The sequence below is a fragment of the Eptatretus burgeri genome, chromosome 18 (assembly GCF_056783735.1).
Source record: "Eptatretus burgeri isolate ZD-2024b chromosome 18, Ebu_testis_v1, whole genome shotgun sequence".
In the NCBI taxonomy this organism is placed as follows: domain Eukaryota; kingdom Metazoa; phylum Chordata; class Myxini; order Myxiniformes; family Myxinidae; genus Eptatretus; species Eptatretus burgeri.
In genome coordinates, this window is record NC_140978.1 from 6,611,955 (window position 1) to 6,637,991 (window position 26,037).

Genomic DNA, 26,037 nt, shown 5'->3' on the forward strand with positions numbered 1-26,037 from the left:
CTCCATTTTTTCTCCTCTTCAAGGGTGAAATTGATCGATGGAAAGGTTTCACTGACAGCTTTATGCATGGAGTCCACGGTGTCAGTGGGCAGATGATGAAAGTATCATCCACATAATGGAACCACACATTTTGCTGAACTGGTAGGGATGGAATGGAACAATCTTCCAAATCCTCCATCACCATGTTGGCGATGACGGCCGATACCAGCGAGCCCATAGTGATGCCAAAAACCTGTTTGAAATACACTTCGCCAACGATAAAGTATGTGGAAGAGAGGCAAGCCGAGAGAGAGCATGTCTCACACATCCATCGGGCTTAAGGCACCCGCAGCTTGTTTCCATCCATCATCCTCCATCAACCGCCGGTTCGCCACCTCGATCGCCAGAGCTATGGGCACGTCTGTGAATAACGAGACAACGTCAAAAGATACCATGGTCTCGTGTGGTTTGATGGAGACAAGTTTCACTTTTTCGCCAAAGGCAGTGCTATTATGTAAGGATCACTCCGTTTTGCCGACCAAATGCTTCAGGATGTTGGCCAAAAATTTAGATGAGGCATATGATGGTCCGATAATGCAGGAAACAGAGCCAGAGTGGGACTCTTTCCTTGTGCACTTTTGGTAGCTTTTTTGTCCAGCTTTGCCCACACCCACCTTTGGGTATTTAGGGGGACGTTCTGATGACCTTTCTCAAGAGTGATGAAAATTAACGGATGAATGTTGCTTGGCACTTGTTAATCAAAACGTTGTCATTGTTTGTTCAATTAAACGTTGGAGAATTTACCATGGGTTCCATATAATATATATATATATATATATATATATATATATATATATATATATATATACATATTATATTGTGGTTCTGGAAACCGCATGCCTCAACAGCAATGGCACCTAACATACAGTGATCCCCAGATAGTTATTTCATTAGTATTCATACTGTTAGACCTTCCCCTCATGTCTAATGGGTCAACGGGACGAAGTGCGTTGTGTGGGTCTCATAGCTCGATCTAATTATATTTCTTTCTTCCTTTCCGACATCAGCGAGGCCACCGCCACAGGTACGTATGAATGTCCTCGCGGAGGCCAAGAAAAGCATCAACACCACGATGAAAAACCCACCACTACAAGACTGCACGGGACGCACGTGTTGCGCCTTTTAATGCGAATCTGCATCTAATTCTTATATCTATCTTCTTTTTAACCCAAATATGCATCTAATAATTATATTTGTCTTCTTTTCAACCCTGATTTATATCCAATCCTTTCCCTCAATCCATGACACACATCGGGCTGGCACCGCGCTCAGGTGGCTGCCTGTGAAGATCACCACTGTGATACATAAGCCCCGTGATAATTACCATCGCACTGTACAGGACACGCATGTCGAACATCTTTGTTCGGGTCTGCGCACTGATTTACAACGGCGTCTTACCATCCATCTTCGCTCGCCACCTCGGCCATCAATATCTTCCGCAAACGGCAGAGGTCATCCCGCACATCCACCTTGATGCAGCCGCCACCAAGCAGAAGTATGCTGTATGAGCCAGATCGCTCGGGCCGCATGGCGTACGGACAGGACAAGCGCATTGATCAGCACCAGACGCAGAGCGCTGCGGGTGCCCGAACAAGCATGCGGGGCCGATGCGACTCTCGGCCAGTCGCCGGAACACGGCCCAGGAGTTCGGTGCAAGGCGATTCATATAGCGGGGTTTGGAGCAAGACGATTCCACAGCTCAATTCCGCCGGATGTACAAATGAGACCACTTCCAGCCATCGGGGCTGGGCCGCATGAGGCCAGGGTCCAAAAGGAGTGCATGATTCGGGTGACGACGCATCGCTTTGGGTCGTCACCCCCACATTACACCATGGACCTTATAAAGGGTGGATCACGAAGCTGTTAAAAAGCTGGAATCTCTAAATTCGCCTGATGCTCCGCCTGCTTCACGTGCTGGCTCTGCCTTCCACCACCCACCCGCCTGACCCTGCCTGCTAATTCTCGCCGCTGGCTCCACCCACCCTCCTCGCTCCGCCTGCTGATTCTTGTCTGCTGGCCCACCTCACACCACCTTCCTCTTGCCTGATGGCCCCGCCTACTCTCTGGACCTTTCGAAACAGCATAGCGCTTTCCTTGTGTAGGTCTTCTTGGGTTGCTTTATGCAGCTTCTTTGTCTAGAGGAGTGTCGAAGGGGTCAATTGTTTATATAATCCTAGCCACCTGGGTTTAGTTGATTAGGAAGGTGAGAGCTGATTGGCTATTCCCTCCATTCACAGATGTGAGATGTGGGTGGGTCTTTATACAGGGTGTCCCAAAAGTCACTTCGGGATTTAGAAATTTTATAACATTTCTGTTTTTAAATAATTTATGATTATTTTTATACCAAAATAAAATTTACAAAATGGAGATAAATTTGCTTTATTTCTGAAAAATGATGCAGCTTAGATGTCCTCCATTTTCGGCTTCGCAGAGATGGGCTCTTTCCACAGCATTTTCTTGAACAGCAGACAATAACTCTGGCTGCAGCCCTCAAATTTCTGCACAGATGTTGTCCTCGAGCTGCTGAATTGTATGGGGCTTATTGATGTATACACGCTCCTTTAGGTAACCCCAAAGAAAATAATCTGGATGTGACAAATCAGAAGAACGTGGTGGCCAAGAAATTTCTGAATCTCGCGAAATTATTCGGTGTCCAAAAATTTGCCTTCGGCTTAGAGACTCCACCGTGGCTCGTGCCATGTGGGCAGTGGCTCCATCTTGTTGAAACCACATCTCAGGTTTATCCTTCACTGTAGGACGCACAAAATTCTCAAGCATGGCTCGATACCGCTCACTAGTGACCGTCGTTGCACTGCCGTCCTCATTTTCAAAAAAATAAGGGCTGATAATCCTTTCTGACATTGCACCACATCAGACTGCATTTGAGAGGATGCAACTCACGTTGATGAATATCCCTAGCATTCTCTAATCTCCAGAACCTACAGTTCTGCTTATTCACAAAACCGTTCAAATGGATATGAGCTTCATCGCTCAAAATCAGTTGATGAATAAATTCGTTTTCTTCATTGACCAACCTTTGAATTTGGACTGAGTCATTTAAGCGTTGTCGATGATCAGTCGATTTCAACTTTTGCACCAATTGCACTTTGTATGGGTACAGGTGCAAATCGTTTCTTAGTATGCGATGCAGTGACATCCGAGACATCCCCAACTGGTCAGAACATCTGCGGATCGATGTTCCTGGTTCTTCTTGAACACTGGCCAGTACACGTTCATGATTAATCTGCGAACGGACTGAACGTGGTCTTCCAGATCGTGGAAAGTCACTTACTGACCCACATTGCTGAGAACGTTGAATCAACCGACGAATCATGAAATCTGAAGGTAGTTTTCTGGCATTGAAGTGTTGGCAGTGTGCTCTTTGGGTGAGAATAATTGATTGATGAAATTTAAAATAAAATTCCACGATTTTAGTTCTTTGTTCAGTTGTGAATTTTTCCATGGGTAATTTCCAAATGTTAGTCTCAATTCTGAAAAGAAAAGAAAAACAAATTATTAAAAAACAGAAATGTTATTTCATTTCTAAATCCCTTGGTGACTTTTGGGAAACCCTGGTGTGTGTGTGTGTGTGTGTGTGTGTGTGTGTGTGTGTGTGTATGTATATATATGTGTATATATATGTATGTATGTATATGTATGTATATATATGTATATATATGTATATATATGTATATATATGTATATATATATATATATATATGTATATGTATATATATATATATATATATATATATATATATATATATATATATATATATATATATATATATATATATAATGCACACACACACGAACACACACTTAGATGCACCTCCTGACCGCAACGGTGAGCATTGCCGCAGATTGTGTCTCACATGGTAAAACCACATAATCTGCAAAGAGCAACCATGTGTCTGCCACCCAGATGATTGTTCCCACTAATGCAAACCACTCAACCAGAGGGCACATGATGTATTTGGTGGGTAAATCGAAACATGTGGAGTGTGACGAGCACTCCCCGATCCCCATTGGACATAGTCCTACACTAAAGCGTTACCTCCAATCCAGAGGCCTCGGCCCAGCGACTGTCAAACAGACAAATATTACATGGTCAACATCAGTTAAACATCAAACGGAGCCGCCTATCCAGATTTCAGGCTTATTTGCCCTCATCAAGACAGCATACCGATAAATATCTAACCAATGATTCCCACATTCGTCATTTATACATCAGGCGCAACTCCTGGCTGGTATGGTGAGCATCGCCGCAGATTATATCTCACATATCTCATTTTTATCACACATCCAACACATTGCTTCTGCCTCACTGCCCATCAGCCAAGAGTTGGGATTGCTGTTGGGAATAATAATAATCCAAGCAAAACACCAGGCCTGAGTGAATGCATAGGCCAGGTACCAGACTGTCATATGCAGAGCATATGTTCAAAGAGAACCCTGATGTCTTCTTTTTTTCCCCCTTAACTTAGGGCTTTCATACATTGTTGAGAGAGCAGCAGCAACATAGCATCATGTCCATAATTGAGTAAACAGAACGTAATCTAAACTGATGATGAGAGATTAGGTTGTTTGAAAAGAAGAAACGTTTAATTTCATCTGCTATGATTACATTACTTGAAATAGGAAGAGCTTAAAATAGTGAAGAAACCACAACCAGAAACTAGATATCTGTGATTACAAAGTGATCGCCCAGGATAAGCCTCCCTTGGCTTACCCTTGGCGATCGCCCATGACTTATCCTTGGCCCACGATCCAATTAATGGCATATTTTGTTTGGACCACCATATGACCTTGACCTTCAACATTTTGGAGTTGAGTGTAAATTAAAATGTGTCCCCATGTACAATTTATCCATAAAACTCAACATCATGAAAATCAGAGGACAATTATTGAAGTGTTTTTTTGTGAATTCGGTCACAATCTGAGAAGGTAGGTCAAGGAGACTAATTAAATATCAAGTGCACAATTTCAGTGCAGGTACACTATTTTGATGCAAGAACATCTTGGAAAGCCAAGTGTTCTTTGAGATTCCACATTGGCAAAATTGAGCAAAGACAAAAAAAACACTTTTTTATCAGACCTCCATTTGACCTTTACCTTTAACTTGGAGGGTATGATTTAAATGAAGGATAAATGCGACTTGGTCTGGGCTATCTAGAGAGGGCAGTTTAGTCCTGATCGGACAAACCTAGGTCAAGTTATTGTGAAAAATGTTTAAATGTCTAAAATTAGGTAATCACCTTAAACTTATGTCAAGGTCAAAAAAAAAAGTCAACCCCGCATACTTCATATTCTCATTATTGAAAATTGGCAGCACTAATTGTTGAAACAAACAAAAGTTATCCCATAGGGAGAAGGCTTCATTATTTGTCTGATTTTAATTTTTGTCATAAATAACAGCAAACGCATCTCATAACATCTTGAGTTAAAACATGAGCTGTGTTGGTGTGAGTTATGGTCGTCCATTTCTTTTTTTCAGCTCTTGGCTTTGAACGTACTTGCATTTTATCTCTGCTTTTAATGCCATTTCACGTCACAAACTTCATTTTAAACTCGATTCTCTTGGTCTTGATGGTTCGTTTTGTAACTGGATTTTGGATTTTCTTTTAGGCAGACCACAGGTGGTCAAAATTGGTTAGAAAATTTCTCCGAAGATCACCCTGAGCACCAACGGGAGCACCTCAGAGCTGTGTTTTATTACCGATTTTTACATTAGTTGTTTACTCATGATTGTTTTGCATGATGTGCTAGCTCACTTGAGGTGAAATTTGCAGACGACACCATTGTTGCTGGCCTGATTCTCAACAGTGATGAAAGTGATTACCGTAATCAAATCGAAAAACTTGTGGAATGATGTTCTCTAAACAATCTTGAACTCGACGTCGTAAAGACAAAATAAATTCTTGTTGACTTCTGGAAAAACAAAACTCCCATTCAGCCCTTGGTTATTCACGATACTGAAGTTGAAATTGTCAATTCTTTTCTATTTTTAGGCACACATATTTCCAATGATCCTAAGTGGGAGATAAACACCAATCGCTATGTGAAGAAGGCTCAGCAATGATTGTTTATTTTTATTAGAAGGTTGAAAAGTTTCCGTGCCGGCCATACTGTGTTGATCAAGTTATGTCAGGCAGTGATAGAAAGTGTCCTGATACTGTCTTTCACTGCCTGGTATAGCAGCTCAACACAGGACAACTCATCCCAACTTAAAGGGATAGTAAAGACTGCTTGTAAAATTATTGGGTGCGATCTGCCTTCTGTCGAGTGACTGCACTTCAGTTGAGTAGCGAAAAGAGCCAAAGCTATCGTCCGAGTTGAGTTCCACCCAGCACATGACATTTTTGAAATTCTCCGCTCGGGTAAATATTATCGTTTCATCAAGACAAACTGTAATCGCTTGCATGACTGCTTCGACCCAACTGTAATCCTCACCCTCAATGAATCTATGTCTAACGTTTTGTGAGCGCCTCAAGAATGGGTATGGATATTTTAATCCATACCACTCATTTCATCACTCACCAAAATGTTGTTTTTGGGATCTCTACACTCATCACGATGAATCTATTTCTTATCTCTTTCTTATTCATTGTGATATTTAAGCATGCACTATCAAAAGTACTTCTCATTGTATGCGTTTCGTATATATATATATATATATATATATATATATATATATATATATATATATATATATATATATATATATATATATATATATATATATATGACAATAGACTCATAAGCATTATCATTATCACTTGCACTATCAAAGAACCCATCTGTGGGACGTGTTGACACCTCACACTTTCATGAAGTTTATGAGGACTTGCAAGTTGTAATACTGGCTTCCACCACTTCCGGGAGTATCAATTGTTTTTACGACTTAAAAACTTCCTGTGCATACGCCGAGTACAACCAGCAGTTTTAAACTCATTCTGTCCATTGGTTTAGAAGTGCGTATAAGTCAAATAGACACCTCAAATAATATATATATATATATATATATATATATATATATATATATATATATATATATATATATATATATATATATATATATATATAGTACTGTATGATTGAGCTGGAGATTATGCAATTATTATGACATTTGTTGTATTATTGTGGGACAATTTAGTTATGTTTTGAGTATATGGTGATGGGATCTTCTGCCTTCAGGCCATCAAATTGGCCAAACTCATCTCTACATTGTGGCAGGTGTGTGCCGCTCAAGCTGAATTGGTTGGTTGTCTTTTTTCATGCATTTAACAGTTAAAATTATATAACGAGACTCGTATTGATGTGATTTCCAATTTATTTTACACAAATCTCAGCAAACCACTTCTCTGCGTCTCTCATTAAAATATTATACTTTCCAAGTTGTTTTGGTTTATGAAGATATTATAAGAACTGACATTCTCGAACGTCTCAAAATGCTTCTGGTAATCGGATGATGTGGTTGATAGACACTTGGCAAGACGATAAAGCATTTACCTCTTCACTAGCTTTTAAAAGCTGTGGAAAGGGAGGGAAAAGGAATGTTCTTCACTTCATGACGTCATTTGTAGTGAGTGGGTATTCAAGAGGAAATTGGGTGTGGCCTCCTGAAGGGTGTGCCTCCCTCGGTGTTTTAACCTTGATTGCTGTGTTTTAGGGATTTATTTTCCACACGACCATTTTTCGAGACTGGGCCTAGAGAATATTTGCGGATTGTAAAGGGGACAAGCCTTTTAATAACTGCCAGCCGCTTGCTCCATAGGAAGAGTAAGGACATTGGGAAAGAGTACTCATCATTTAGCTCTCATTCACTGTTTTGCTGTTTCCGACACACTTGGTTTAAATCCAGTTGATGATATTTAATTTGTCTTGTGCACAAAGATCATTTCTGTTTCAAAAAGGTGCACATTGTGGAGTTTTTTTTTTTTTTTCAAAAATCAAGTGTTAAAGTTTGAGTGTGGAATTTTGTTTTATTTTAAGTATCAAAGTCACTCGTGCCGATGAAAAAGAAAGCTTATCTTCATTTATTCAGCTCTGGTTTTCATAATATTTAAATATCGCTTTTTGCGACAACTGTGTCCCTTGTGATTGTGAACAAGTGTGAAGGAAAACGTGCCTTACATACATTTGAAAATTATCGTGTCAAGGTCAGCGATTGGTAATCGATTATCGGCAAACTTTTATGATTCAACTTCCTTCGTAATGCACTTGCTTTTGCTTTGAGAAGAGTCACTGCAAAAAAAAAACGTGTCATTGCACTGTGTACGACATATTAATGTTCATGCAACGAAACAAAAAAAAAACAATCAAATATAATGATAAAAACCGATAATTCCGCTCAGTTCCACAAAACAAGTTTAAACATTTGATGCAAGGAAAACATTGTTATGCATCAAAAATCGAAACGTTTGTGGTTGCTAAAGAATGTAGAAGTCGCGAGAGATATTGTGCGATTTATTTATTTATTTATTTTCCCTCTGGTGTAAATTCCACGAGGCTGTCAAAATGTGTTGCTCGAGTGTCCTTGACGAGACCATGGCCTTTGACAGATGGAGTCGTGGTGCGTGCGCCTCGCCATGGCACAGACCAGCAGAAAGCCATTCGGACCGGCGAGCACGCGTGTGGTGAACACACGAGCCGCCGAAACAACGGCCTTGGAGAGGCCTGGCGGGCTTTCTGTAAGCGCCGAGTGTGCTTTGGCTGCCCCAGGGGCCTGTCGAGTGGCGAACAATGGCGGCGGCACTCTTGGGTGCTGGGTATTGTGCAAAACGGACCCCTCTTGTTTTCCCCCCGCAACGAGTGTCGGCGGGCCTTCAAAAATAGAGCCAAAGCCCAGAGTACAGGGAACGCCACCCCGCCCATGTCGTACACTCCCTACGACTCTCTTGCCTTGTGCTGTCATGCTGTACTTACTCATAGTGGCTGTTTCTGCACTTGAAAATTTCATGTGCTTTACTGTTTTATTATTATTATTAGATGGTTATGGAAAACATTTTAAACTGTTTTGTCCAAGAGGAGACGTACATAAAGCAGGTTGTGACTTAATTTTCAGAATAAAGTAGAGTCGGTGAAGAAACACAAAAATGAAATGATTTTGTTGTTAATCACCAAGTTGTTTTTTGTCCAAATGGTGTCGAAGCTCATGGAAGAGCTAGAACACGGAATGGACCTTGACGTAACAGAATGAAAATAACAGTAGAAAGAGAGTGGGGGAACACAGCAACACCAGGGTTGAGGGACAAAATAGAGGGAGACTTGGAGAAATAAGGGATGTGGGGAAGAATGAGGGCAAGGGAAAAACACAGAGACTGAACAAGATGGAGAGAGCCACAAACTCTCAATCACAGGAGTTGAAGGAAAAACTGGAAACTTTGAAAGAGGTGTGCTTGGGAGGATTAATGGGGCTAGAAAAGATCATGATTGGAGATGGGAGATGAACCTGAAATGGTGCTGAACAGCTCTCTTGAAGCCTTGGAGGGAAGAATGAGATTGAAGAGACTGAGGAAGTTGGTTCCACAGGTGGGGGAAAAAAAGGAATTCACCATTAAGGGATTATTGGCAGACCATGTGCGCCTTGCAGAAATCTGGGGAGTTTGGGGGCGGACAGAGCACAGAAAAACTCGAAAGCAGGTGATAGAAAACAGAGACCACTGACCTGTCTGTGATGTGAAAATGATGGTTCCAGAGATGCAGCTTTATTGCACAATATTCCATTGATCTTGAAGATCTTGGTTTCCATGGCATCAAGCTGGGCAAGGTGTGAGGCATAGGGACCAATCCAGAGGTGAGAACAGCACTCCATAAAGCTGAAGATGAAGTCCTTGTGGGTAGATAAAAGGTCAGGTGTATCAAGGAAAGACTTTGCATGATGGAGGATGCCCAGTCGGCGACTGGCTTTGGAGGCCACCTTAGAGGTGTGGTTTGCCCAAGAAAGACCATGGCTGATATTGAGGCCTAAAGGTTTGAGTGACTGAAACTGAACCTCTTCAAGTGCATTGTTTTGGAAGTAGATGGGAGGATTTGCCAGATAGTCCTTTTGGAGAGTGTGATACTTGTCAGACTTGTATCCAAAGACGAGGCTCATGGAGAAGCTAGAACATAGAATGGATCAGGACTTAACAGAACAAAAGGAACGACAGAAAGAGAGGGGCAAACATACCAACAGCAGGTTGAGGGACAAAATAGAGGGACACTTGGAGGAACAAGCTTTAGGGAAGAATGAGAGCTAGGGGAGGACTTGTGGGGTGGACAAGATAGATACAGCCACAAACTTTCAGGAAGGAAAAAACTGGAAACTTGTCACGAGATCACCTTGGGGAGGGTTAACGGGTTGTAAAAGATCATGGTTTTCAATGGGGTATGATCTGAGATGGGGGTGAATTGAAAAACATGTTCCAAGTGTTTGCCCAGCTCGTGATTCTATTAATGTCTGTAGAGATGTAACAGACCGCTGCTGTATGCCTATCTGAAGGATGAGGGATGTTATGGTGGAGGATGGAGTTATCAGTGAAGAGATAAAGGATATTTTCCAGAGAATCAGAAAGCTCATTGATGAAGATTAGAAATAGGACTGGGATTAAAACAGACTTGGGGCACTCCAGCCGTGACCGGGAGAGGAGAGGATCCTGTTGAGAGCCTCACTTTGGCTACGAGAGTCGAGATAGTCAATAAGCCATGTGTGGAGTTGGCCTTGGATTCCAAAGACAGAGTTTGGAAAGCAAGGTGGGGTGCCAGACTGTATCGAAAGCTCACGATACATCGAGAGAGACAGCCCTGATCATGTCTGACATTGAGTGCCTCCATTAATTGTTGGAAGAGCAGAAGCAGCATGTCTGGGTCTGAATCCGAACTGATTATTAGATCAAGCCATTGGAGAAAAGGAAGAATTTGGTGCCAACTGTGATGATGATGACCTTGCTGATGATTGGAAGTAAGCTGATAGGTGTGTAGTTAAGGCGATTGGTTCTTGCACCCTTTTTATGTGATGCAGTGATTTTTGCTGACTTTTAAGCAGATGAAAGATGACCTTGGGCCAAAAGTTTGTTCTTATTGTTATCACAATGGTTAATTATTTCTAAACATAGATCCACTGTGGATGAGAGGGTTTGGAAATACAATGATCTTAAAGGCCTGTCCGTCATGTGAAAGGCATTTTAGATATAATGGCAGAAATGTTCGTCAATGTGGAATGACATGGGATTCTTGGTTATCTATGCCATGAGTAAAGAGATACAAATCGTTATGCCGACGAGGCTGCTTGTTCTCCTTTGATCATTGAGCACAAGAATGTTGTTTTGTTGTTTATTTATCGTCATACAAGTAGTTGGGAGTGCACTTTATTTGATTATTCTTCTCTGTGATTACAATCTCAGCATATCATGCTATTTTCCATTTTTAACTGCAGACAATGACCTTGGACGGGGCACAAGTAGATGGCGTTTTGTCCCGATGTCATGCACTTCTGAAGGATCATGTTTCAGATGATCCTGAATCTGCGTCGGCGATTCCCTGTCTGATCGGTGGGTTTTTCTGTGCATTATTACGATGCTACACATTTATTTCTGCCCTCGGTTTGCAAACTCTGCAATGTAATGACTGTATTGCGGCTGGAGTCACCTCGGTCTGGCATGGTACAATTGGAATCATTGCCAAAGGCCTGTAGTTTTAGCTGTGTGGTGACAACATGTTGTGTTACTTTATGAATCCAAAACAATAAAGAAACCAGCCACTTGTCCTGTGTAGTACTTGCACTTGAGTGAGACACCAACTTGAACAAGTGTTGAGGCTATGAAGGCCTTTAATGAGGCGCTTGTGAGAAAAAGCAGCAAAGCATTGGCTCCAAAGCCCTTTCTGCTTCCTTGCTTCTGTCTGTATTGAAGAACCTTGGCCAAATGCCCAGAAACTTGGCAGCTACCACCTCTCCACAGCACCCCGACAAGCCGGAGGGGGTAAGGCGGAAGCAATTATTTTAGCATGGGCCTTGTCTGGCCTCATCACTGGCCACACTGCACGGAATGGGTGCCAAACTCGCTGGTCCTGAATACCCATATAGTCCTGCATATATGTGCTTTAAGTACAGGCTTTGAATCTCATAAAGCACTCGAGCAAAACACTCATGCGAAGTGTTTCATTTCACAAGTCTGACTTCTCACTTAACTATCAATTAGTTGAATATTTAATTTGATGTTACTATATTAGTAAAGTCCCTCTTTGCCTTATCCACAAACCTGTGTCATTTCACATGGATTGATATGAACGTTTATTCCATTTTTGACGAGTAAAAAATTATCAGTATCGATAATGAGCAGTTACTGTTTATATCTCCACAGAAGCTCTACCAGATCTACTACGCTCCCTACTTGAGCAGGCAAAGGACATGATGTGGGCCTTTGTGCCTGAACAGTGGCAGTATGTCCATGCAGAGTCTCCAGAGGAAAAGGTGGACTCCATGGACATTATTCGCACTTACATTCGCCCTCTTTTGGTAAGGAGGTGGGTGGAGGAGAAGCCTGCACATGAAATGTAAAAAAATATATATTTGATTTGATTTTGCTTGACTATTATTGGGTTCATTTAGTTATTTATGTGTTGTGAAAATTGAAAGTTGGCCTGTACACCAACATTATTCAGTCGAATATGATTATTCTACTCTAAACGCTGAAGCCTGGTGTTGGCTTAGTGGTTAGGGTGGCGGCTTGGGATCCCAGGGTCCTGAGTTCAAGCCCCGTTGGCTGCTGAATTAACACCAGGGGGTTGACTCAGCCTGTCATCCTTCCGAGGTCGGCGAAATGAGCACCAGTGTACTGGTCCCGGTGTATGCCCCGGTTAGAATAGGTGTACCATATCCCTGTGTGTCGTAAGAGGCGACCAGGGTTGGCATCAGGAAGGGCATCCGGCCATAAAACATTGCCTCAAGAAAAAGCCAAACCCCTGCACAGCAGGGAAAAATGGCTGTAAAAACGGTCATTTTTTTTTTTTTTTACTCTAAATGCTCAATGTTACATAATCGATTAATAAGCAAGGGGCCATCTACGTGTTAAATATGCCCAGGAGGAAGGGCAAGTTAATTGCGAAAATAAATGGAAGGGCAATAATATCGAAAAGGTAAGGTGGGGGAGTTGAGGGATAATGAATACTGTATCCTGGTGGGGCATGCTCGCTGACTGCAAACATCTGCTGGGGTGCATCCCTATGTGCATGAGTGGTCAGAATGAGCTCTTTATTTGAGTGCGAGGAATAAGCTTTTTAATTGACAGTTTACAGCTATATCAACTTTTTAGGTCATCTCTAAAGAGATGACCTAATAAAACCAGTCTCGATGTCTGTACATACCTCCGTCCCCATTTTTTTTTCTTTCCATTTTCTAGATATTTGATATGAGGGATGCACGACGGTATGACCTTTGACCCGATTGAAGGTCAAGGTCAACGTTAAGGTCACTCCAAAGTTGCGAAATCGTCCATTTTCAAAATCTATCTCCTCCGCCGTTTATGATCCGATCTTCGAAATGTCTTCGGATTCTGATAATATGGAACAATATCTAAATTTGGTCAGGCTGCTTTTTTGAAATTCGTCCTGATTATCGAGTCACGTGTCTCCAAAGTTGGAAAAATCGTCGATGTGATACGGTCAAAACAGAGATGACCGTCACCCCCAACCGGGGGTAATTTTTACAAGTAAATACTGTAGTTCAAAGGTTGTAGAATAAAACAATTGTTTACATTATATTGGGTTGCTAGGCAATGCTCAGAGGAAAAGTTTACGATCAAGTCGAAGATTTAAGACAAACTAAGGAGTAGATCTTATAAACCAAAGTGGAAAACAAACAGTAATTGTCATATTCTTGTAGCCGTTAGCTATTGTAGCTGCTCTTGTAGCTGTAGCTGTAGCCTTGTAGCTCTTATATTGTAGTTGTAGCTGCTTCGTATTGTAGCTGTAGCCCTAAATTATAGCTGTTCACACGCTGTACATCATTCCCGACAGAGCCAATTTGAGTTATTAGCATGTTAAGTTTGCATCAAGCCTGGTGTTGCTTTAACAGTTAAGTGGCTGGCTTAAGATCTTAGGGTCCTGAGTTTGAGCCCCTGTCACACCATTAAAATAACACCAGGTGGGTTGACTTAGCCTGTCATCCTTCTGAGGTCGGGAAAGTGAGTACCAGCTTACTGGAAAGAATGAGCCATTTGAGTATCCTGTCTAGGATTGTTCCCGATGCGAGGGAAACCTGCTTCAGCAGCCCTATCTATCTGAAGACGTGAAAGGAGTGCTTCTTCTTCTTTTTCTTCTTCTTATAAGTTAGCATCTTCCCTTTTTGATATGTTGATTTAATTTAGATTCGTAATGATTTACCTAATTGGCTGCAAAAAAAACAGAGATTCTATGTCTGATCTTGGTTCAATTTCCGACCCGACGTTAAACACAGGACAGCACATTACAATTGCTATATTGCATTCTTTTAATAGTTGGTGAAGAAGGCATGCTGCTAAAAGGTGTTACAAAACACTGCTGTGAAGCATAAGTTCCGTTTCTAAAAATTCCAGTTCTGAATCTCCAAGGCTCTTCCCCTGACTGTTCCAAGGGGGTGAGTCCAAGCAAACCTCACCCAGCTGAGTGTCTCCACCTGCTTTCTTTGGCGGCATCCTTTGAGCATTTTATGACCACCACGGCAATGCAAAAACACAGGAAATAATACAATTATTGTTTCTTGCAATGTTTCTGAAAATTAATTTTGGCAATCTCATCTGTATATCAACGACTTTCGAACGTATGGCCTTGTATCTATGTTCATCTTCCCCGGATAAAGTGATGTTTCTTTATATCTGGCTTTTCCAGCAATGAGGATCGTGAATGCAGAGAAAATATTAATAGATGAAACCATGCTCTGAATGTTTGTTATAACCAGGGTGCCTATTACAGATGCCCGACTGTAAATGTAAATATGCAATACGGTACTTAAAATATGCACTGCAACACTTACTGCTGTACACAGTCTGTAAATGACAAAAAAAAACACAGACACTTCTCTAATCATACCACCGTAATATTGAGGAAATCTCGTGAGCGATCATGCCCATAGAAGATCACGTGATGTGTCATTGTCTTCGGATTCATAGCCCAGAGTGCCCAGCTATCGGCCAGACCCCCCCCCCCCCACTGTCAACTCTCCCACGCTCCCAGAGCGAGTGAGCACACAGGCACCAGCACATAATTGGGCAACCAAGCGCGAGATATAATGGGGATGAATAAGATGTGACAATGTAAAGTAAAACTGGGTAATGTTATATTCTGTTATATTCTGTTATATTTGTTGTATTCAGTTTCCTCTTTTTCATCAGAGTATCCCTGGTGCATTTATGCATGAGTGGACAAAACAATCTCATTCCTGACACGATGGCCTAAACGTGTGTGTGTGTGTGTGTGTGTGTGTGTGTGTGTGTGTGTGTGTGTGTGTGTGTGTGTGTGTGTGTGTGTGTGTGTGTGTGTGTGTGTGTGTGTATATATATATATATATATATATATATATATATATATATATATATATATATTGATATTGATATACAGTGCCTATAGAAAGTCTACACCCCCTTTAAAATTTTTCACCTTTTGTTGTGTTATTGCCTGAAATTAAATTACATTAAATCAGACTTTTTCCACCTTTATTTACACATCGTAACGCACAACTTCCAAGTGAAAAACAAATTCTACAAATTTCACAAAATTAATTAAAAATTAAACTAGAATATTAAAAAAAAAACTAGAATATTGTCATATCCAGGCCGATTATAACACCAGCCTGGATGGATTGCTGAGCGGTTTTAACTCAGATGTGGACAGCCGAGATTCTTGACGATTATGGCGTGCATGGGAAGGAAGCAGCTCAGCGCTTTACCAGAAAGGAGGCACATGGGTTTATCCTCGAACCCACAACAAACACAAGGAAATTCAGCAATAATAATTTAATAAACATAAATCAAGGGTGATAATGAGAATAAATCAAAGTGTAAGTTAATGAAAAGTGAGGTAAATGGATCCTAATTTGAGATGTCTCCACTCAGTCACAAAAGCAGACAAGGGGAAAGGTAAAAATAAAATAAATTCCCCCTTTATGCTGGCACTCAGCTTTGTGTCCAGAGATGTCCTCCTCGAGCCTGGTGTCATCGAACTGCATCGCCACTGCACGGGAAAATGCCCCAAAATGGTGCTAAGTCACTCCTCGCAGCCACGTACGTGAGGTAAAAGTGTGCGGCGTAAAAACATAGGAAAAGGTCACATGGGCAATCACATACTGGGAGAACTCGTCTTCGACCCTACCTATGGTTAACACAATACCACCACCCCCCCCCCCCCCCGTGTGGTGACACAACAATCTTAAGCTCACAGTTTCCCGACTTAAATTACATCAAGATGTCTCCTACTCGTCCATGGACCGTGCTATATGATACAATCCCATCTTCACAATGGGATTTCTCCATCTACCTCCACAAATATAACAATATCTTTGTTGGATAAGTGCCTACTCCCCTAATTAAGACTTGGTGGAAGCACCTTTGACAGTAATTACAGCTGTGAGTCTGTTGCGATAGATCTCTACCAACTTTGCACACCTTGATTGGGCAATATTTTCCCATTCCTCTGTACAAAACTGTTCAACCTCAGTCAAGTTGCATGGGGAGCGTTTATGGACAGCAATCTTTAAGTCATGCCACAGATTTTCGATTGGATTAAGGTCGGGTTCTGACTGGACCACTCAAGGACATTTATCTTTTTGTTACTTAGCCACTCCAGTGTGGCTTTGGCTGTGTGCTTCGGGTCGTTGTCATTCTGAAAGGTGAACTTCCGTCACTATTTTAGCTTTCTTGCAGAGGAAAGCAGGTTTTCCTCTCGGATTTTTCTATATTTTGCTCCATCCACTTTTCCTCCTATCCTGACAAGTGCTCCTGTCCCTGCTGATGAAGAACATCCCCATAACATGATGCTGCCACCACCATGCTTCACAGTAGGGATGGTGTTCTTTGGGTGATGTGCTGTGTTGGGTTTGCACCAAACATAAATGTTTTGCATTTCGGTCAAAAAGTTCCATCTTGGCTTCGTCGGACCACAAAACCTTTGCCACATGGCTTCAGAATCTCTGAAGTGTTTTTTTGCATTCATCAAACGGGACTCAAGGTGGGCTTTTTAAAGTAATGGCTTCCTTCTTGCCACCCTACCGCACAGGCCAGACTTGTGGAGTGCTTGGGATATTGTAGTCACATGCACACAGTGACCAGTCTTTGCCATAAAAAGCATGTAGCTCTTTCAAAGTTGCTTTTGGGCTTCTTGGTGGCCTCTCTGATCAGTCTTCTCATTACTTGGTCATCCAGTTTGGAGGTACAGCCTGATCTGGGCAGTGTTTGGTGGTACCATACGCCTTCCACTCCTTAACTATTGTCTTTACTGTGCTCCAAGGGATATTCAAGGCATTTGAAATATTTCCATATCCATCCCCTGGTCTGTGCTTTTCCACAAAGTTATCCCAGAGGTCTTTTGAAAGATCCTTGGTGCTCATGGTTGAGACTTTGCTGTGAAATGCACTACCCAGCAAAGGAAACCTTCAGGTGGAGGCCAATTAATTTGGTGTGTGATTATGAAGGTGATTGGTTTCACCTCAGCTAACACAATTGCTATTACTGGTGCGTGCCCGTACGTGCGTGGCCAAAGGTGCGTGGCCGTACATGCAAAATAAAAATAAAAAAAATTTCAAACCGCGTGCCAGAAACAACAACCACACAGGTCGTTCCTTCACTCTCGCGTGCCCGTACGTGCGTGGCCGTACGTGGAAAAAAAAAACTTTCAAACTGCGTGCCAGGAACAACAACCACACAGGCCGTTCCTTCGCTCTCGCATGCCCGTACATGCGTGGCCGTACGTGGAAAAAACAAAAAAACAAAAAAAAAAACTTTCAAACCGCGTGCCAGAAACAACAACCACACAGGCCGTTCCTTCGCTCTTGCATGCCCGTACGTGCATGGTCGTACGTGCATGGCCGTACGTGCAAAAAAAGACCTCAAACAACCACACAGGCCGTAAACGACGACTGGATTGGGGCATTGTGTTTGTCTATAAATGCGCATAAGAAATTGAGAAATTATTAGAATACAGTAAGTTATCACTATCCGGAAGTCCGTACGTTGTAACCCGTAATGGGGAACGCGGCTGAGGATCTCTTCCCCAACGGCCACGCCTACGCAGAAACGTGTCCTGTCATTGGTAACTAAATGGCGCCCTTTCCCCATCAGCCACGCCTACGCAGCAACGTTTCCTGTTATTGGTTTGGTAAATAAATGGCCATAACTTGGGAACCACTTGTCCGATTAATATCAAACCTTGAAAAGGCACATACTCAGGTCCCCAGCAATATACCTGGCAAGTTTCAATTTGATCGGACCAGTGGTTGTCGAGAAACAGTGGTCACAGATGCACAGAGATTGCTGGAATTATAGATAGGTAAGGGGGGTAGACACTTATCCAACCAAGATATTCTAGTTTTGTATTTTTCATTTACTTTCTGAAATTTGTAGAATTTGTTTTTCACTTGGAAGTTGGGGGTTACAGTGTGTAAATAAAGGTAAAAAAAAAGTCTGATTTAATACAATTTAATCCAGACTGGAAGGCAATAAAAGGTGAAAATTCTGAAAGGGGGTGTCGACTTTCTATAGGCACTGTATATTGTTATAGATATTGTTATGGACTCGGGGTTCTAGGCTCGCCACGATGGGAAACATTCGAGTCCCTCCCGAATGCCCAGTCCTGAGGCCACCGGGCACAGATAACTCCGTGCACCGGTGGGTTGCTGAGCAATCACGAATGCCGATTGGCACTGCCAATCCTGGCAGGGTTACACTACCTCGTGTGATACCTTACCTGTGGACGGCTGAATCAATTAGGGTCTCGGTCCTCAGTGCACACCCGGATTACTGATGAGCGATACAGTGAGTGTGCGCTGGCTAATGAGAGAAAATTCAGTGGGGCAGAACTTCCTGGATAAACTAATGTGCGGACCATGTTGGACCAATGAAGGAAAAGACAAAATGAGCTGGGTACATTTATAAGCAATTGATTTTGAAGCAACGGCATGGAAAAGTACGTGGCACAAAAATAAATGCTTTTATTCAGCAATATGTACCGCAGGGAAAGCAAGGATTTGTGGGGTGCTTCAAAAGAAATGCAATCATACTGTACACAAAGAGAAGACAGAGCAGAGGAAATTATATAGTTCAGAAAGAGCTGAAGCAGTTGACTTTTCAACCTTGTCCAATACCACCTGGCACAGCTGACAGACCTACGCTTTCCAGTCGCTGAGGAGGGCAGTGGAGGGAAGAATACTGGGGTGTCTATGGTGCGTGAGTGGGAGGTGTAAATATGATGCAGATGAGGTGCAGAAGAGGAGGTGTGAAGGAGTGCAAATCAGTAATGCTCTTTTTGTTTCTGCATCTACAATAGACGAAACAGTAGATGGGAGAGATAGATCCGTGAGAAAATACCTCAACGGGGTATGTGAGAGAATCTGTCAGTGTGAATAATAAGTATTGCTGCAGAACGCAGTGGGAGATGAGTGCGGATGACCTGGCAACTCCTCGGCAATGACTCAGTATTGCTCGCTTGGCTTGGTGGATGACATTCCCCACTTGGTAGCGCTGTCGGCTCGGGCTTGGTGAGTCTCCGCTCGGCTCTGGTTCGGTGTGTCAGTCTGGCGCTTGGCTCGGAGATTGTCTGGTGCTCGGCTCGGAAATTCTGTCTGATGCTCGGCTCGGAGATTCTGTCTGATGCTCGGCTCAGAGATTCTGTCTGATGCTCGGCTCGGAGATTCTGTCTGATGCTCGGCTCGGAGATTCTGTCTGATGCTCGGCTCGGAGATTCTGTCTGATGCTCGGCTCGGAGATTCTGTCTGATGCTCGGCTCGGAGATTCTGTCTGATGCTCGGCTCGGAGATTCTGTCTGATGCTCGGCTCGGAGATTCTGTCTGATGCTCGGCTCGGAGATTCTGTCTGATGCTCGGCTCGGAGATTCTGTCTGATGCTCGGCTCGGAGATTCTGTCTGATGCTCGGCTCGGAGATTCTGTCTGATGCTCGGCTCGGAGATTCTGTCTGATGCTCGGCTCGGAGATTCTGTCTGATGCTCGGCTCGGAGATTCTGTCTGATGCTCGGCGCGGAGATTCTGTCTGATGCTCGGCTCGGATATTCTGTCTGATGCTTGGCTCAGAGAGTCTATCTGATTTGCTCTCTGCTACTATTTTTATAGAGCTCAGGTGAAGGTTGGGCCAAATATCGGATCAAAAGGCCCTGTAGGCACTTCCGAGCATCCCCATTGGTGTGCAGACACCACACCGAGAAGTAGTCCTGCCCCATCCTCTAGAGCCGAAAATGGCCTCAGTTTCTTCGAGGCTCAGCCACGCAACGGAGCTCCGTGATGTCTATGAGGCGTGGGTTTTTGGGAGCGCTCTCCGCCCATGAACGTGCGCTGGGCTCCATTTGAGCATTGTTATTTAGCGGAGTGCTAGGGCTACCGAGACATCATCAAATGAGTCCTAGCACATATTTGTGCTTTGAGTTGCATGCCAAAGTGTTCTGACTCACAATGCCCTCCATTCCCCGGCATCCCAAAGGACGGTGGTGAGCATCCAGGGACCTAACGGTAGTTGCGGCAGTTGTAGTGAAGTGGAGGAAAGTGCTGTGGTGTTTATGGTAAGGACTTTGAAGTGTTAGGAGCGGTTGAAGCGATTGTGGTGAGGAGCTTGAAGTGGTTGTAGCGATTGTGGTGCTTGTGGTGATGAGGTCAAGCCTAGGTTAGGTTACTGTGATGATTTTTGTGAGGGTTGTAGCATTGTATTGAGCATGTTAAGGGTCTGAGGTGAGGCATCTGTTGTTTAATGGCATGCAATTTGAACGGGGCCACTGCGGCATATGTTCATGACACTCCTCGGGTAGCGTCACTGTCCAGCCCGTGGTGTGCAAGCATGCATGACGTCATTCATGTGTTAAATAAAGTAAAGTAAAATATGTCAAATAATAGCAAATGGAACATTCGGACCCAAATGCAATACCCTCTCCTTTCGCAAGGGTAATTAATGACCTAACTGAAAGCCCGATGCAATAATCTTGTCCCATTTACCAACTGGACATAATGGAAGTGCTAACTGAACGAATACTAATGAAGTAACTGTCTCAGGACCGCTATATGTTGGGTGCCATTGCTTTGGGTGAGTGTAGACTTCACAGAAACACGAATGTATATATATATATATATATATATATATATATATATATATATATATATATATATATATATATATATATATGTATATAGATATATGTTGTATACATACACACACAATTTCAAAACATACCTGGGCCACAAGTGTACCTTGTTGACCGGGTCTTCATTCAGTCCTCAGCATCATCGCGTTTCAGCCATTCAACCTCAATACGGTCGGCTAAGGTGGGCCAGCAGGGGCACTTGTGCCTCCACATGCAGCAACCACACTTAGATGTATACCCCCTCCCCCAGTCAGCGAGAACACAAACTACAACAAAACAACAGCTTCCACTCCCAGAATGCACAGCACCGAAAATATATGCTGGAGCAACCAACCAACCATCGAACCTTACAATATAGACCACTCAACAGCAAAGTGTACAGAAACGCACACAAACGCACACACAAAAAAATTCCCAAAATTCATGCAGCCAAGATTACCCGGAGGTGTACACACACCTCTAACCTTCCTAGCCTGGGTTCAAATTCTGTTCCGGTGATTCATCAATGTGGATGCCATCCCTTGGATAGATGTTAAGTAGGCATCCCATCTCTCGACATTAGTTGGTGAACATTACAGATCCCACAGTGTCCTTCACAAAGAGGAACGCGAGCTATCACCGGCACCATGGCCACATTTTAAATTCCTCCCCTAATTACTGCTGGGAGAGGGATGGCAAACTGCCCAGCATAGCCCTTTCAAATAAAGCCTCCAAACTGCTTTGGTGGAGTCAACACTCTGTTACACAAAGTATGGTACGAAGACTATATATATATATATATATATATATATATATATATATATATATATATATATATATATATATATATATATATATATATATATATATATATATATATATATATATATATATATATATATATATATATTTCTGGAATAAATTTTTAGTTCAAACTTCCAAGCTTTTCCATTATTCCATACATATTATATTGTTGGTCACCAGAGCAACACGAATCAACAAATGTAGCTTTGATTCCACCAAATAGGTAAAGAGAATCTCGAGATATTTGGTAAAATTGCAGTCGCACCTGATGCGATTCGCTAATTATTTTTCACATGTAATTTTTTTTTGTTAAGATGGCTGAGTATCGAGTGCGTCACAGGATATTTGCTGTTAAATCCTGCTTCAGGGATAAGTTTGATTTTATTGTGGTCATGGCATGCTGTTATTGTGCTATAAATATGAACATAACTGCATCGTCTCAAGAAGGAGTGGGTATAAAACGACATTGAAATGATAAATTGGGCTCCGGGACTGTAAAAGAGGGTACAGACTCTTAAATCTACTTGAAGTGCTCGATGTAATTGCAGCATCTATCCAGAGTCAGAACTTGTGATTTTCATTCATCATCAACCCTGGTGAACGTCTTGTCATGATTAAGGAATTTCACATGTACAATTTGGGTTTTTTTCAGACACGCAATTCATTTTGTGACTCTTATTCCCCTTGCGAAGAGTAGTGTAAGCCTGGTGTTGGCTTAATGGTTAGGGCGGTGTGCTTGGGATCCTAGGATCCTGAGTTCAAATTAACTCTGCCTGTCATCCTTCCGAGGTCGGTGAAATGAGTGCCAGCTTGCTGGTATCCTGTGTCAGAGTGGTCACTCGTCCAGGAGACTGCTGGAGACTGTCCAATAGCCAAGGTGTCCAATATTATAGTGTCCATGTTATAGTGTCCAATAGCCAAGGAGACTGCTTAAGCAGCACCAATGCTCTTCACAGCGTCTGGACCCAATGGATGGATGGAAGAGTATTGTACGAAACAGAATCACCAAAATGTGAGTCAGCAGAATAAATGCCCAAAAGAAGAAATGAGTAGATACGCTGATTGGCTGCTGAACTCCGAATGGAAAACAAAAACTTGCACACGACTCTTCCCGTTGTGTCGTCAGAGTTGGAACGCTGTCTGCCCTGATTTTGTTTTGAATCAGGAACGTGTGCCAGCCAATTTGATGCCGCCAAGTGTAAATTGTGTACTATGTGCCTTGTTTCATCACTTCCAAAAGGACCAGCTGATATGCACTGGGGCTCCCATTGCCTTACTCCTGAGGAAGTTACTTTGATCTCCCTCCTTTCATGGTGTTATTAAATGAATTACGTTCACCACCGAAAAGTCCTCTTTATACAAAGCTGCAACCGTCATAGTGAAGTCAACAGCAAGGAAACCCAATTAAAATCTCACATATTGTAACAGGGGCAGTTTATATACCCCTAAAACAACTTCAGTAACTTTTGTTTTGGCCCGTAACTTTTTCATAATAATAGTTTGCAAAACTGTTGTTTTTTTTTTTTTTTTCTCATTTGTTTACGGTATCACGCTATTCAAACCTCTAAGTATGGATATAGGAGCAGGTAGGGTACCATTTCTTTTTAATTGTACATAGCTCGGTAGGAAGAATTCTTGTAGTGCACAGTGTTTTGGATATTGCTTGTCTGGTGGAGCGGGTGATGGTTTGACATGTGAGCCCTGGTTAGGAGGTGTGTTCTCCGGTTCATGCACCTGCCGTGCAGAGTTCACCACACACTATCGGGTTTCCTGTAAACGGCAGATGCTCGCGTCTCGTCTCGCCTTCCGAGGCACACCCCCTTCGCCCTGATCCCATTTGTTTGTCCATACATTTCATCCTTCTGATCCGCATTGCACATTGGATGCCAGGAGCACGTCTTTTGACGAAAGCTCACTCAATCGATGCCTTTGTGCTGCACAGCACATGAGAATTTCATATTTTCTTTCGGTTCAAATTTTGTACATCATTGTTTTCAAATGGAACCTTGTTTTAAGAATATATATATATATATATATATATATATATATATATATATATATATATATATATATATATATATATATATATATATATACATACATGAGACATATTTGCTAAATGAAACCTACAAATGTTTTGTGAATTTCAGATATATTTTTTTAACTTATGCAAAACATTTTTTTAACATTAGCATGAATGCAGTAGGTGTGCTTTTAATCAATGTTCTTGTGTGCATTTTTCTTTTTAAACAGAGCAATTAGAACAAGAAAAATAAAATTTGGCCGATCACCTGGTGCCAACAAACTTGCAATGATTTGTTTGCAAATATAATGTGCTTTACAGATATGCCAGTGGGGATATGAAAGGAAAAAGTGAAGTGATTAGATACTGCCAGTTGACTTGACCAAGGTCATTCAACTGCTAGATTGCCAATTGGGGAGTTTAAATGTGTTCATTTTATTGATCTGACCGATTATAAAGTTTTTATTTATTTATTATTTTTACACCGATATACATTTCGGCCCAAGGAGGTTCTGTGCTAGAGTGGATGAAACATTGCCTGAGATGAAGTCTGCTCGATCCTGTTTGTTTTAGAAATGGGGGAGTAGACCTAGTTGTGCTACAAGGATAGCCGAGAGTTTTGAGCACTTGCCTCTGAGCTGTCTCGCCTGGGTTTTCGAATCTCAGCCCAGCTATAAACTGTCACCCTGGTTCTTTGCATGCAGGGTGAGGCATCAATATGTGTGCCCTTGTGGAAACATTAAATTGGATATCCCCACTGCAAATTTAAAGATCCCATGGTGTCCTTCGCAAAAAATAGAGGAGTTATTGCTGGCACCCTGACTAAATTTCTAATTCCTGCCTGGAATGCTGCTCGCAAGTGGTCTAATCATTTTGAAATTTCTTCAACACCAACTTACACCACTTGCTTTCTGGGCAGCAACTTCTGCACAATAAACAAACTGATCAGGTAGTTTTCATGTTTCATGTGAAAGGCCTTCAAGAAGGTCCTTGCATATTGTATCCAAGTTGTGCGCTGCCTTACTATCAAATTATAACCTCAATCAACATGCTCTTACATGATATATATATATATATATATATATATATATATATATATATATATATATATATATATATATATTGTTGTGGATTTCCCGCCCGTCGGCGTGCGAACGACCGCGTTAACCAATAGCAGCTGGTTCGCCCACCGAACGAGCAATCCAGTCGTGACTTTCTGGAACAACGCCAGAAACCAGTCACGGGTGGGTTTTTAATCCCACCACGGCCCAGTCCATATTCTACCCACACGAAATAGGGTCAATCGCCGAATATTGATATACCTAAGTAGCCGCGCGGGTAACCTACCAAGGGACCGTACCTCGGTGAAGGCCTGCTTGGACATGAACCGCTTAAGCGGTCCGTTCCGTTCTGGGATAACCGAGCGGGTATTATCGCCAGACCTCGCCAGACCCGATCACTTTACCGGCTATTTAAAAACCAACTATATTCCGAGTGCAAGATGGGGCAGTTCAATGAGGGAATGGACGTAACGAACAGGTTTACATTCACACAGACATTTATTATAATAAAGCATGCATGCAATTAAACAAGGCAAAACACGGATGCAATTATACAAGCAACAAAAGCACGACAAAAGAACTACAACCGTCTATTTATTATGTACAGTCACTTGCACTTAACAGCAGTTCCGACTTATTCGACAGGCTCACGGACACACGTACACGCGCGCACGCACGCACGCGCGCACACACACACACACACACACACACACACACACACACACACACACACACACACACACACACACACAAGAAATGGTGGCAGAGGCCTTTAATAACGATCTCCAGCTCGGAGGACAGGTGAGCTGAAACCCAGAGCC

General features: G+C 42.4%; 1 protein-coding gene across 8 annotated transcripts in view; it reads left to right on the top strand.

Annotated features, from left to right (window-relative positions):
* Positions 1–26,037, top strand: part of ALPK1 (alpha kinase 1) — a 327,568-nt gene that overhangs the window by 139,195 nt on the left and 162,336 nt on the right. For 7 of the 8 annotated variants that reach the window (XR_015053265.1, XM_085864007.1, XM_085864001.1 and 4 more), the window contains 2 exons: positions 11,459–11,573; positions 12,384–12,538. Coding sequence is in view for 7 of the 8 variants with exons in the window: in XM_085864007.1 (XP_085720133.1) it covers positions 11,459–11,573; positions 12,384–12,538 (270 nt within the window). In the remaining variant the exon portion in view is untranslated. Of the gene's footprint in view, positions 1–7,236; positions 7,300–11,458; positions 11,574–12,383; positions 12,539–26,037 lie in introns of all 8 variants that reach the window. The other variant, XM_085864006.1, reaches the window with a different exon arrangement.